Here is a 15,365-nt window from a genome sequence, read left to right as displayed (position 1 = left end):
GTACAATCAGCCAGAAATGTAACAGGAAAATCAGAGGATTGAGACCATAGATGGCAATTATGTCTTTACATACCACAAGAAAGATGTGTTGTAAGGCACTGTCCTGGTGCCAGGTGCACCAAGAGACAAGTACAGGAATGCTCATGAGAGCACTGTCTGCAATAGCAAAAAACTATAAACAACCCAAATGTCCATCAAGAGTCAAAAGGATAAACAGCGTATTTTCATACAAAGCAATCCTATGGAACCATGAAAATGAATGAGCCTTACGGCTACATACAACAATCTGGATGAATCTTAGGACCAGAACACTGAGTGAAAAAAGCAAGTCCCAGAAGAACACGATAGAGTATGATCCTAATTTGTATTAAATTCAAAAATAAGACATTGTTTAGAGATATAGGCATATGTGGTAAAACTCTAAAGCAGGCTCCTGAGGATTAGGTACTGGGCAGCTTGCCTGATCAAGGTCAGCAGGGTAGGGAAGAGAAGGGCACATAAAGGAAATGAATGAAAAGGAGGCTGCATAACAAAAAGTCTTTTGATAGCAGAAGTCACTAACTGGGAAAGGGAAAAGATACCAGAGCTGGAAACATTTCAAGGTAAAGCAGGTACTATTCTTTTTGTCCGTAAGTAGTTCACTGGGCCATCCCTAGACCAAAAATCAAAAGACCTGGACCACCCCCCGAGATGTCACCACTAACTTGTACTATAACCTCAGACCCATTTTTCACCTTCTATGAGGCTCAAGATACGAAGATCAATCAAGATAATGCATGCTGATGAGCTCTTTAAATGCCTTCAGAGGATGGGAACAGATAAATCTCAGTCTCAACTCCAGGCATATTTACCTAGATCCAAATGACATTTAAGCTTCAGGACCCCTCACCTGCTCAAGCCCCTTTTCAAGGCCCAGAGAAGAGACTTAACCCTTCTGTATGTACTATTTTTCCTTAAGAGAGCCCTGAAGTGGTATAAACTTCAAACCCTATAAAATTGACCTGAGCCCTGAAGTGGTGAAATGCTAAATACACAGCCAGAGGATACTCCTATTTAAATTCTCTCCTCTACTGAAATTTCCTGCCTCAGAAAACCATCTCCTAAATTCAAACTACATTTTCCTCAGGAACTAAGAAAGTGTGAAATCTAAGCTCTCAAGTGTGTGACTAACAAGGCCCCAGAAATTCCTGGCTTTATTCGTGTGTAGAGACCTCAGGATACACTGAATCTTGCTGGATAACTCAATACAGTGTAAGATTATTTTTCTAACAAGGACTTTTGCTAAGAAGGTGCAAACTAATTTTGGCAAATATCCTTGCTAAATATTATAACTGGCTCAACTATGACACAGCACAACCACCTCTGTGTTGTGTCTACAAGCTGATTTTAAAACATTATGCAACTTTGCCTCAAGGCTGGGGGTACTGTCACATACTCTCCTGTCTTTGGCAAATGTTCCTAACTTCCTGGTTTTTTGCACCAGGATCTGGAGAGGCAGAAATGCAGGGGGCACAGCATGATAAAAAATGCTACCTGGCATTTTGTGGATCGAAAACCAGGACTCCTTGTGCTTTATCTTCTATGACAACGGAGGAGCCAAGTTTAACCAGTGATCTGAGAACATGGAGAGCAACCTGTCACTGGAGAGAATATTTTCAAGAAGAACAAATTATCTAGAGAGGGAATTTGCTTAGTAAAGGATGAGGAATTTGTGGAGTAAGTCATAACTCCTCTTCCACAAAAAAGGCTTATCTAACAGGGAAAGAATAGGACTCATAAGAAAATGTTATTTTGAGGAAACCAAAAAGGAGCATGGAATGAATCCCCAGGAAATCCATGTAAGACCAACACAGTTCTTGAGAATTCTACATCAGCAGAAACACTGCCAGCTTGGACTGAAAGGGATAGAGAGAATAGAAAAATGAAAGGAGACTGTTGGACCCCCAAAATTCTAGCGGCAAGAAGCAGGCTGATAAAACTAGTCAGCTACAAAGTGCCACCTTCATGAAAAGGAAGGACGACAGAGGTATAGCCACAGACCAGAGGGCAGAGTCATGAGCCTAGAGGGCAAAACTAAGAGTTTAGAGGGTAGAACCAAGAGCCCAGGGGGCAGAACTAAGGGCCATGGAGGACTATTCCTAGGCCTTGAAACCTAATCTAGGAACTGGAGTTTGTCTAGCTGAATTTCAAAGCTGCCTTGGGGTTGGGACTCCTTTTTACCTTTCATTTTCCCCCCTTTTTAATATGAATGTCTATAACTGTTATCCTATGCCAGTCCTACCTTGTATGTTGTGAGGGCAGGGGCAGATAACTTGCCTCTAATTTCACAGGGCTACAGATGGAAAGGAATTGTGTTCCGGACCTGTACTTTATGAATTAGCTCCAGAGCCTCATGTACAGCTGATTTAAATAATCTTGATGAAGAGATTATGGATTTTTCAGTTGGTGAGATTTAAGACTGAATTGTTACCATAATGGAATGAGGCTTGTGGGTGGGGGTGATTATATCTTGCATGTGAGAATCGTGGGGCCCAGAGGGCACACTGTGATAGGCAGAAATTTAAAACAGCCCCCATGATCTTCATCCTCTTAGGTTACTCCTGTATTCATGTAACATTATATGGCAAAAGGGAGATTATCTGATTGGGCCTCCTCTAATCACATGAGCCCTTTATAAGCAGACTTTTCTCTGCCTGGTAGAGGAGGAGTTCAGAGAGATTCAAAGTGTGAAAGAGATTCAACACAATTAAGGTTCTTTGTTGCTGAGATGGAGGGGGTCACAGGGCAAGGACTCCTGGGAGGAGGAGTTAAGAGTGGTCCCAGTTGATAGCCAGCAATGAAAGAGGCCCCTCAGTCCTACAGTCTGAAGGAAATGCACTCTGCAAACAACCTGGATGAGCTTGGGAGCAGGTTCTTTCCCAGAGCCTCCAGATATAAGCCTGGTTAATGCCCTGACTTCAGTCTTACGAAACCCTAAACATGAATCCAGCAAAGCCTTCCTGGACTTCTGACCACAGAACTGTGAGAAAATAAATGCATGTTGTTTTAAGCTACCGAATTTGTGGTAATTTGCTACACAGCAGTAAAAAACTAACCCAGGTTTTGTTTTGGCCCAACAGAACCTATTTCTGGACATGTTGCTGCTCTAGCCCATTCTAAGAGCAATCCTCAGGCAGCAGCAAGAGGACCAGGTGCAGTTCTGGCACCAGTCCTTTCTAGCACAAGTTTCCTCATCTGGAAAATGGACAGATCAAAAGAGAAAGCTTTTGTAAGTAAGAAAGAAAGTAAGTAAGTAAGTAAGAAAACACTTCTACACCAACAAGTTTTTTCAGATATCAGATGTATTATTAATTACAACACTCATGTTGAAACCTGTGAAAGAGGTACCCAGACAGAGTCAAAAACAGAAATGTCAGAGCCGCTCACCTTCCTCAGGCCAAGACTGTTGATTACTAGAATAAAGATACGCCCCTTCTCCTCTAGTTAGAAAAGTGCCCAGGAAACACTCATCTCCCTTTAAAAAACAAACACAAAGAGCAGGTGATTTACAGCATAAACATTCAGAGAATCAAAAGTCCTGCCCAAGTTAGTCCATCTACAGAGGCTGCTAAGTCAGCCTCAGATTTACCCAGCTTCTTTCATGGCCTTTGGCACTGCTTGGCTCTTTGCCATGTTACTGGTATTCGTGACTCGTGCTGAGAAAAAGAATGTTAAGGTCCTCTCTGAGTCTAGGCACCATGGTCTACAATGCTTGTTCATGTTCCCGTAGATTTATATCCTCTGATAAAAGAGGCAGCTTCTCCTTGGCCTAAAGCCTTGACCTCTTAGCTCTACATGTCTAGGCCAATTTGAGATCTGCATGTATGTAATTTATTTATGCCACACCACGTGGCATGTGGGATCTTAGTTCCCCGACCAGGGATTGAACCCGCATCCCCTTCACTGGAAGCGGGAAGTCTTAACCACTGGACAGCTAGGCAAGTCCCTGAGATCTGCTTTTAAAAGTACTGGGAGATTTTGAAAAAACACCTAAAGGTTTAAGTGGCAGAAAGAATCCCTCTAGTTTGTACCTCATACATGGTTATTTCTAGAGCTCTACTGGGAAGGGGAAGAATACAAAAAGGAATTGAGACAAGAAGGTACAGAACATTTAGATTAGCAGTAAGAGGAAATATTTTAAGTTGTTTTATAAACTGTTTACATTTCATTTTGATATGATGTTAACATTAAGAATAAGAAGGCTGCTTACCATAACCGATTGCTGGGTTTTCTCAGAAAATTTTACTTCTATATCTTCTACCTGTGTCCAAAAGGAGTGCAGATTTTCAGTTTACTACTTCAAAGGCAAAACTCTGCTAGGTCTCCCTTGTGTTCACATATTTCTAAGAGAGCAGTCCCTCCACCAAATCCAGTGTTCTCAAGCCCTGATGGCTGGCAGAGCTGGCTGCTGGTCACAAAGCTCAGAGCACCAGGCCATGATGGGCTCTCTCATGGGGACCTAAAGTCCAGCTAAATGAGCCTACGATATGTGGAGAGGATATGTTAGTCTCCACTTACATTTCACTTCGGAGAAAACTATTTTTAGGGGTGAAGGAAAGAGAACATTTTAAAGTATTTTGAATGTGTTCTCATTTAAACATGTTCACATTAGAGGATGACTCTTGCTCTCCTCTATTCATGTCAGGATTGTAGAAACAGAATATAAACAGATTCTGAAATAGGTACTCAGACCATTACTAGACTCACTGCTGTCATATTTTCTGTGTCCCAAGGCACCAGAGTTTCAGATCAAGTCCCACAGATGAAGATGGGATGATTCCACATGTAGAGACGTGGTTGTAAAAATTCAGCAGCAACTATTCTGACCAGAAAAGGGAGCACATGATCCACTTCTCACTTTCCCTGTGATCTTGGACAGGTTGGTCAATTTCTAAACCTCAGTCTCCTCATCTGTAAAATGAGGGTGTTAAATTTTCCCTTTCACAATTTAACAGGACCCAGATAACTGAGTTCCTTTCTTTTGGAACTTTTCCAAGATTATAAGAAAGTTAAAGAAACTAGATTCGTCTGTATAAAGAAAAAGAGCAGAGATAAAAACTTCTATTCCTGAAAAGTGGCTAGGTAAGGATCTGACATCCCACCAGGACCCAATGAAGAGGCTCTTTCTTAAACGTTCTCCCCAGTTTCTCCACGTTTATGTCCACTTTCACCTGATGAATGACACTAACCAGCCAGGAGCAGAATCTGGGTATGGCAGCTGTCAGGATTATGAAGCTGGTTTCTGTGGTAACAGTGCCATCTGCAGGAAGACCATAGATATGCCGGTTACTGCCCACCACCAGAGCCCACCTTGCAGGCCCCAGACTGCTTCCCCTTCTCAGGAGTGAGGGCTCCTCTTATTAGTATACAGAGTCTGAGGCCTTCAGAAAATGAAAACTTCCTCATTTGGGTACAGGGAGTCTAATGAGGGGATGGAGAAAGGCTTCCCCATGTGATTAACTCTGTTCTTTTTACACCAAATAGAAATACATATTTAAATAAAGAGTCCATTTTATCTACACTTTTAATTTTTGTCAAGGTAGTACAGATGTACATATTAAAAACCAAACAAAACATTATCAAGCTCATCCTACTAGCACTGGATATTATCATTCTCTAGAATTTTTTGCTAACATAATGGGTAAAAAAAAAATTATTTTTGCTAACATAATTTGCTAATTATTATTTCAAATTGCTTTTTTCCTGACTACTAGTAAGGCTGTACATATTCATATATATATATATACATATACATACAGTGGACCCTTGAACAATGTGAGGGCTAGGGGTACTGATCCTCTGCACAGTTGAAAATCCATGTGTAACTTTACAGTCAGCCCTCTGTATCCACAGTTCCACATCCACGGATTCAACCAACCATGGAACATGTAGTTCTGTAGTATGTACTTACTGAAAAAAATTTGTGTATACGTGGACCTGTGTAGTTTAAACCTGTGTCCAGGGGTCAATTATGTGTGTCTGTGTATGTATAAACATTAAAATATATATATTTTTAAAATATTAAAATTTTTTTTTTTTTTCCACTCTGGTAAACTGCCTGCTCATATTTTTTGCCCATTTACCACGGGGTAGCTTGTCTTTTTCTTATCAATTTATAAAAGCTCTTCATAAATTAGGAAATATACCCTTTGTTTATTTTAAGTATTCTAATCTTTTCACCAGTTTATTGCTGGTCTTTTGATTTAGTTTATGGTTTATTTTGCCAAAAATATATATATACATATAAACAAGTTCAAGTTTTGCTTTCCAAAGATGACATACACTTACCCTTTTCTTTAACCAAGATCTGAGATGTCAAAAATGATTCTGAGAAGACCACAGATCCTAAGCACCCACTTCCTCCCAGCAAGTCAGGAATGTCATAGATGGTCATACAAGCCTGTATCAAATAAGAAACCAGAGCTAGTCCAATTGTCAGTCCTAAACATACAGGGAAAAATCCATAAGAAACAGACCACAAAATACTAAGGCACATGGCAAAAGAATACTGGAGAATTTCTAAGGAAAACTCAAGTATATCTTGAAATACATCTCAAACTGGGAGAGGACTTCAGGATCACCCAGGCTTTTGCTCCTTGGTCAGAGGCAGACTTGGGCTAGATGAAGAATATCTTTAAGTTTCTGTAAATTCCCTCAAATTGCTTATCCTCCCTAAATGGCAATGCAACAGTCTTCCTTCTTAATCATGACCAGTGTCACATCCCAGTGTGTCTACATGTTCATCCACTCCTTCTTTGGTTTGGGCTCGAGTTCTGAACAAATCTGGAAAGGGGGATACATGTCTTCATGGATATTTCTGGATACCTGTCAAAACATGCAAATGCTCCTTTCAGTACCAAATAATTAAAAGAAAGCTGTTCGAGCTTTAATGGCCAAGACAAATAAAAATAGAGGCTTCAGCAGGCCAGAAAAAAACTAGAGCAACTCAGAGAAAGCTCCTGAATGGCTGGTAAGAAGGCTATAATTTAGTTAAAAACCACTGAAAATGACATAATTCTGAGATGAATCTAGCAGAGGAAATGCAGAAATTGGTACAAGCCAGAGTTAGAGTTTGAGATGACCGTGAAGATCTGGTGAAGGACATAGGATAAGCTGCATGATGAGCACTTCCTGGCCTTCCTGGCCTGACGATGCTGAATGGCCAGGTACAGAGCTCCTAAAGCCAGAGCTCATTTTCACACCTTGTTGTCCTCATATGGGATCCCTGCTCTATCCTCAGTACAGAGACAAAAGACCTAGGCCTCTTGAAGGGACTGTTAGATTCTCAAATAGATGGCAGGGGACTTCCCTGGTGGTGCAGTGGTTAAGAATCTGCCTGCAAATGCAGGGGACACGGGTTCGAGCCCTCGTCTGGGAAGATCCCACATGCCGCGGAGCAACTAAGCCCATGTGTCACAACTACTGAAGCCTGTGCGCCTACAGCCTGAGCTCTGCAACAAGAGAAGCCACTGCAATGAGAAACCCGTGCAGCACCACGATGAAGAGTAGCCCCCGCTCTTCGCAACTAGAGAAAGCCCGCGCAGCAATGAAGATCCAACGCAGCCAAAAATAAATAAATAAAAAATAAATAAATTTATAAAGAAGAAAACAAAAAGATGGCAGAAGAGTTGAAAGGAAAAAAACCATAGTTAAAGTCCTTAATCATCCATGTCGTTGTGATAAAGGAATGTACAAAGTGACAGACAGGCTTTATATTTCAGTTAACTTTCTCATTAGGCATGACAACTGGAAGGTTTATCTAAATTTGTTTCAAAGAATTTTTAGTATCTGAAGACACAGAACCTTCCTGGGCTACATGGTTCCTCTTAAGTGACAATGATCAGTTAGGTTCCCAAATCAATTAGGAAGACAAATCCTGTGGTTTCCTAATCCCCCACTTCCCTATTTGGCCTCTGGTGTTGAGGAAGGGGAGAGAGGACATTAAAAAGAATACATGTAGTATTTTTTAGACACTTGCTATGTACTTCCCACATGTGGCATGGGGAGAGAAAAAATATGAAGCATCGTTCCTATCTTCAGGAAACCTATAAAGTATAGCTGGAGAGACAAGAGCATTCTTACATAGAAGTCATCATGTGACACATTACTATAGAATTACTCCCTAATTTATGTAATTTATTCCCTAATTATGTATTCCTATAGGAATACAGTACTTGTAGGGAGAAATCAGTAGGGTAGGCTTGGAGGAGGAGACAGAACTTCATCTTTGCCTGGAAGGGAGGATAGGATTTGGACAGAAAGCACCAACATCCTATCTTTTCTTTCCTATTTCATTAGCTGCTGCTGAATGTGTACTTAACACAGTAGTATGATTCTACTGGACTGCTAATCACCTACTCCAGTGCAAAGCATCTTCCAGAGCACTGCACGAGAGTCTAAGAAGAGAAGTCAGGGAAACTAAAGTCCAGTAAGGAGACAAAGTATTATTACCTAAATATCAGAAAGTATTTCCCAGTGTCTTAATAATGTCACAAAAAAGTCTCCATTAGCTCTAAAAGAACATCACCACAAAATACTGACAGAGACAGGGAGCAGGTATGTTATATACACAGAAACTACTCACAACCTTAAAAAATTACCCATGTTGTATCACTCTCTGTAGATGAGATAACACTATGCTTGTCCCCTGGTGATGGCAGTGGGCATGCATTTGCACCAAGTCATCCACATCTGCCCACCCACTTCCCTATGACCAAAAGCTCACTGAAATTAAGGTTCAGGCAGTAGCCACAGAATGGACTGAAGGTACAACTTGTACCCATATATACTACAACCAGAATCTTGGCTGGATGTCCACCATCCTCTTATGCATTGCTTGCCAATTTTCTTCATATCAGGATACACTGGGGTAAACAGAGGATTTGGATGTGGCTGGGAGCAACTGGTTTAGAAACCCTGGCTCCCCAAGACCACGCCAGCTCACCTCAGGGACCAATATTTCTGCATCTCTACACCCATTCCCTTGGCCCATTAGTTCTGCCTTCAGCACATAGGTCAGAAAGCTCTGTTCTCACTACCCCACTTCATAGGAGCCTCAGGCCCAGTTTTTTTTTTTTTTAACGTTAGTTTGTTTTTATTTTCATAAGCGCCTGTTAAATAAGGGCATAAGGACTTCCCCTGGTGGGGCAGTGGTTAAGAATCTGCCTGCCAATGCAGGGGACACGGGTTCAAGCCCTGGTCCAGGAAGATCTCACATGCTGCGGAGCAACTAAGCCCGTGTAACTACTGAGTCTATGCTCTAGAGCCCACAAGCCACAACTATTGAGCCCACGCGCCACAACTACTGAAGCCAGCGTGCCTAGAGCCTGTGCTCCACAACAAGAGAAGCCACCGCAATGAGAAGCCCGTGCACCGCAACGAAGAGCAGCCCTCGCTCGCCCCAACTAGAGAAAGCTCGCGGGCAGCAACGAAGACCCAATGCAGCCATAAATAAATAAATTACTTAATTAATTATTTTTAAAAAAAGGGCATCAACACAGGCCTTGGAACACAGAGAAGCCACTGAAAACTTGGTCCGTGTTGAGGTAGGCTTGTCATCAGCTCCCATTTCCATGTGAGGTCAGAGAAACCTCAGCCACTTGGAGGAAGCCTTCCTAATCTCAGGAAGAGGTGTCTACCACCCCCACACCCTCACCCCCCCCTTCCCCAGCTAAGACTCTGCACCCAAGGGGCACCTAGACATGGGAGTGTGGATGTGGTAAGCCTTGTACAGCTGCTGGACACCCTCAGAAAGCACAGGCTCACCACCACTGCAGCTGGAACAGTCCTGAAAGTAGACTAGTTTTCTCAGGTAAGGGGTGGGCTGCCTAAGACTCCCACCCACTCCTACCTCACCCCTTGTAGATGGTCCTCTACAGGCCATTCCCTGCCAGCTGACCTGTAACAGCTCTGCTTACCGTCTTCACAAAGTATAAGCTATCTTCACTGTCCAGAGGCACAATTCTACAAGAGGAAATTGATGGGAGAGACATATATTAAATTTACAGTGTTCTCTTTTTTTCAACTTGGAAGCAACTCACACTCAGATCTCTCTCAGGGATTTTCAAAACACTGGGTTGCATGTATGCAGAATTCCACTTGGAGGGAACTAGGTTCAGCCCCCAACCCACCCTAGTCTTTCAGTGGAAAGCATTCAGGGCAAAGGGCCTCAGCTGAGCACAGCCACCTCCAAGCCCAGCCCTGGAGTGATGCCACTGCCAGGTGTAGAAGGGTGAAAAGATCATCCATGCCAGCAGTTACAAGGTAGTTGCTCTTCATTTTGCTCCTAAAACTTGCCCCCAGTGAGGAGACACCATAAACATATACTTACCTTCCCTGATTATTCACAGCATGTATATGAAAAGCCATCTTGGAGCTGTAGACCCAAAACAAAATAAAACAAAAGTCAGTCTGCTTTTGTGACCACTGTGTTGGCATCCTCCCCAGACACCTGCCACTGCAATGCACCTGTGCTGGGCTCTCACAGCCACCAGTGAGGTGTGTGTCGTCCTTACCTGCCTTAGGGTATCATGCCATCAGCAAACATGGGGTCAGTGTCTGACTCCAGTCACGGCCCTGCCTCTGTGCAGATTCTCAGGGCTATCTTGACTCTTGGACAGAGCAGGAGAGAACTATGTGATTGCCATCCATGGCAGATTGAGAGTAAACCTCTACTTGCCCCAGGCCTCTGGCCCACAGCTTGACATATTCTCCTGCTCCTCCTCCTCTTCACCACCTTTGAAGTCAAGCTGCCAGCCCTGCTCGGAGTCAGACTGCTACCCACAGTCAACTGCTATGTAATAATGGGCATGGTCAGGCCTTCAGAACTGAGGAATAACCAGAAAACCCTTTTGGCATCAACTCTTTTTGTAAAAGAAAGTTTCTAAATTGAATTAAATTTAATTTTTTTGCCTTAACAAGTACTAGTCAGTCATATGCTAACTTCCCGTGTCCCTCTTGGGAGAAGATTTGCTAATTTGGTGCAGTTTGAGGGAAGTGACCATGTGAAGAGAAGGAAGTGGGGCTCTTGGGTGGAGGGCTGGCCCTGGAAGACTCTCCTCCTATTGCCTGGAATGTATTCTCTCCTTGTTCTTTCCTCCAGCCAGGGTGGTACACCCCATGCACAGGAGGCCATGGGATTGAGAGTGTGGCCTGCCCTAGAAAGGCAGAGTGGGCTAGGCAAGGCCCCGAGGACAGGAGGAATGGAATGACTTTGTCAGCAATGCCGATGATAAGAGAGGAGAACCCACTGAGACAGCAGCTCCCATTCACTTGCCCAATCACTCTACAGGGCAGGAAGATGATGAAACAGATGCACAGAGAGCTCCCTATCTTGCCCAAGGTCACACAGCTGGAAAGCAAAGAAGATTCCTTAAACTCAGGTCTGCCAGGAACAGACAGTTCAGGTCAGCACACAGCCTTAAGGGACCAAATTTCCTCTAGCCCTCCCCTCTCGTGGTCAGAGCTACAAGATTCAGAAGACCCAGAAGAAAGGAAAAGAAACCTGAAGCAAGCCTACAGCTTTGCACCAAAGAGTTCTGGTTCTTTCCTACACTCCTGGAGCTATAGCAATAGAATTCTTCTTGTTAGATCATTAACTAACTTAGTTTTCCAAATGTTCCTTCTCACTACCCAGGGCTGCAGATGTAAGAAAATGTGGGGTATGGAACTGAGGTACCACAGGGCACATCCCAGAAGTGTCCTTAAAGAAACTCTCTGATATTGGTGTCTTTTGTCTCCTTCACAAAAAAGTACACCAAGTTGTCCTCATATGGGACAGAAGCTTGAGTGGACTGGGTTCAAGAAGGTTTAGCTATGGACAAAGACTACACAGAGATCCACTGTGATATGCCAGGACATGTGTGATGGGAAGACTGCCAGGAAGCCAAATTCCCAGACCTTCTAGACCCTGAGACATGGCCAGGCTCAGGGGTTTCTACCATCTGAGAGGCAGATGAGGCTCAGGGCAACTCTCTTCTAAGCAGTGACCATCTTCATGTGCCCAGGGCCCCTAATCCTAACAAACCTCACCACTCATGTCCCCAGCTTCATCTTTCTAACCTCTGAACCCAGGTCTGTCAGTTCTAATACTGATCTGCTTCCCATTCCAGCCTCAGGCAGTGTGTCTGACTCTCAAACAGTTCCTCCATCCTTGGCTCCTTGGCCTCTCAAATAAAACCCTGATCATGAATGACTCTCCTTCACATATCTTATTGATTTACTGGAACATTTCTCAAAGGGGAGACAGAATATCAAATACAAAGGAGAAAAGGGTTTTTAAAACACAAACATTAAAGAAAAGCTTTTATAGACAATATCAGTTATTGCTTACTGTAGGGCTGCCTTAAACTGCATCAACTCAAAGGAATTTAACCCAGATCCAAAGGTCTGCTCAGCTACCTCCTTGGCCTGTAAAATCAGTAACAAAACAGAGACAATTAGCTTTCACAGCAGGAAAGAATACACTTAGAAGGGCCCTTCTCACATATGGCCAGGAGAACACTTCCCATCCCCTCTAAGTGACTACTTTGTATACATCAATAGATTAAAGTGAAAACATCTTGTTAGGGGAAACAGGAGCCTGCTTTCTTTGGTCTGGGTTCACATGAAAACACTTCATTCAGGCAGGTGGGCACTGGAACCTGATCTGGTGACCTGTAACCAGCTGGGACGGTGCCATTGTGAGGCCTGGAAAAGCGCTTTCTCCTCCCCTCAAGATATCACTGCCCTCAGTGTTTCTGCCCAGATGCTAAGCACATTCAAATAACTAAAGTTATAAAAAATCAGTTAAAAAACAAAGGTGCAGAACTGATACTGAAGAATAACCTACTGTTTTGCATAAGCTTTCAGCTAAAGGGCTGAGAAATCCCAAGTACAGGGGGAATCAAGTTCAGTGAGGAGGGAAGATGGCAAGGAACTGGTGACAAGGAACTGGTGACTAGGCGATAGTCTCTTTGATATCTACAACACAACCTTTCCAATGTCAAATGGTTTGCTTCAGGAAAGGTCCTATTGGCACTGGGAGGCATCAAGCCAACTCGTTCTCATCTGTCACTGGGTCAGATATAGAATCCAACTCAGCACAGCAGGTTAACCACAAAACAGCAAGGAAGTAAACGGTAAGAGAAAGGGAACACATGTGCCTGTCTAGGAAAGACAAGTTAGAATTTCTAATCTTTAGTTAATTTTTTAAAACACAGAATTATAGGAAATAAAACTATGTAGCTCAAAATCAACTTATCTAACTTTATTAAAATTCACAGAACAATCTATATTTTTCTTTATTTTTTAACTTTTGAAAGACTTTTAAAAAACTGCTAAGTAAAACAATATACTACAGAATGATTTTTTTTTAACACAACCAGATATCTACAAAGAAGTGCTGATTAGCTGTCATTCATAAGACAAGCTCAGCACACTAAAGGCAACTCTTTGGTGCCCAAGTTCACACACAAAATTAAGTACTATAAGGTGTCCAAATTAAAAACGGATCGATAAAAAGTTTCACATTAAAATAACTACTAAGGAAAAAGAAATGCGGTATTTAAATTACCTTTGTTAGACTGGAAGTTTTAGCATAACATGCAATGGCAGCCAAAACAGCCTCAATAACAGCAGCATATACCTGTGACAAGAGCCTACTTTAAAAACAAAAAATAAGGGTTAACTACAGCATCACAAGGTTTCATCAAAAGCTGCGTGCACATAAATGACATTCTCTAAGAAACAGATTTTTAAACAGAATGAGAAAAGTATAATAACAGAACTTGTTGATTTCTAGACCTTTTAAAAGCTATATGCCCCGTTCCAATTTTTACTTTGCTCTTGTTAAACCATGATAAGAACCACCTTTTCTTAATTCTGCTCAAAAGACCAACCTTCCCTGTTTGTGATCCAACAGAAGAAAACTACATGTAGACTCCCTGACCCTCTACGAGGACCCGAAAGTTATCATGACACAGACTTGCTGCTTTTCCAGGAACCAACCACAGCACACCTTCAAGTCGTCTCCTCCCCAGGCCTGCTAAGGGCTGGCTGCTACTGGAACCTCAGGGTGGGACCCCTCAGGGGGCAAAAGAGATTATCCAATTGAAGAGAAGACTCGCTCCACTTAAATGAAAAAAATTTTTTTTTAAATTGGGGTATAGTTGCTTTACAATGTTCTGTTAGTTTCTGCTGTACAGTGAAGTGAATCAGCTATACATATACATATATCCCCTCTTTTTTGGATTTCCTTCCCATTTAGGTCACCACAGAGCACTGAGTAGACTTCCCTGTGCTATACAGCAGGTTCTCATTAGTTACCTGTTTTGTTTTGTTTTGTTTTAATTTTATTTATTTATTTTTGACTGTGTTGGGCCTTTGTTGCTGCACACGGGCTTTCTCTAGTTGCGGCGAGTGGGGGCTACTCTTCGCTGCAGTGTGCGGGCTTCTCATTGTGGTGGCTTCTCTTGTTGCAGAGCACGGGCTCTAGGTGGGCAGGCTTCAGTAGTTGTGGCACATGGGCTCATCAGTTGTGGCTCGCAAGCTCAGTAGTTGTGGCTCATGGGCTCTAGAGCACAGGCTCAATAGTTGTGGCACATGGGCTTAGCTGCTCTGCGGCATGTGGGATCTTCCTGGACCAGGGCTTGAACCCGTGTCCCCTGCACTGGCAGGCAGATTCTTAACCACTGCGCCACCAGGGAAGCCCTAGTTATCTGTTTTATACATATTAGTGTATATATGTCAATCCCAATCATCCAGTTCATCCCCCACCTTTCCCCACCCCCGCCTTCATGTCCATATGTTTGTTCTCTATGTCTGTGTCTCTTTTTCTGCCTTGCAAACGGGTTCATCTGTACCATTTTTCTAGATTCCACATACACGTGTTAATATATATTTGCTTTTCTCTGAGTTACTTCACTCTGTATGACAGTCTCTAAATGCAAATTAATAGCCGGAGACCACTTTCTAAATAGCTCACCTGATCTACAGAATAGAGTATGCTTTTGAGGGGAAGCATCCCCTGCTCCTGCCCAACTTTGTGCTTCCTATCTGACTTCACACTTCCCAAAGACATTATAAGGTTTTTTTCTTGGGACTTCCCTAGTGGCGCAGTGGTTAAGAATCCGCCTGCCAATGCAGGGGACACGGGTTCGAGCCCTGGTCCGGGAAGATCCCACATGCCGCGGAGCAACTAAGCCCGTGGGCCACAACTACTGATGCTGCACTCTAGAGCCTGTGAGCCACAACTACTGAGCCTGTGAGCCACAACTACTGAGCCCGCGTGCCACAACTACTGAGCCTGCGTGCCACAACTACTGAAGCCTGACTGCCTAGAGCTCGTG

General features: G+C 43.0%; 1 protein-coding gene across 1 annotated transcript in view; it reads right to left on the bottom strand.

The window, feature by feature from the left end:
* The window catches only part of DNAAF9 (dynein axonemal assembly factor 9), a gene marked incomplete at its 5' end in the record, with an annotated part of 148,332 nt that overhangs the window by 55,682 nt on the left and 77,285 nt on the right, over window positions 1-15,365 (bottom strand). The window contains 8 exons of the mRNA XM_082669478.1: window positions 3,427-3,514; window positions 4,250-4,300; window positions 5,229-5,299; window positions 6,328-6,439; window positions 9,957-10,002; window positions 10,370-10,414; window positions 12,371-12,447; window positions 13,592-13,679. Of these exons, the coding sequence (XP_082525604.1) occupies window positions 3,427-3,514; window positions 4,250-4,300; window positions 5,229-5,299; window positions 6,328-6,439; window positions 9,957-10,002; window positions 10,370-10,414; window positions 12,371-12,447; window positions 13,592-13,679 (578 nt within the window). The remainder of the gene's footprint in view (window positions 1-3,426; window positions 3,515-4,249; window positions 4,301-5,228; window positions 5,300-6,327; window positions 6,440-9,956; window positions 10,003-10,369; window positions 10,415-12,370; window positions 12,448-13,591; window positions 13,680-15,365) is intronic.

The sequence above is a fragment of the Grampus griseus genome, assembly GCF_964374135.1.
Source record: "Grampus griseus genome assembly, chromosome: 14".
Classification (NCBI taxonomy): domain Eukaryota; kingdom Metazoa; phylum Chordata; class Mammalia; order Artiodactyla; family Delphinidae; genus Grampus; species Grampus griseus.
Note: the sequence above shows the minus strand (reverse complement) of the source record. Positions and strands in the feature narration are given on the sequence as shown.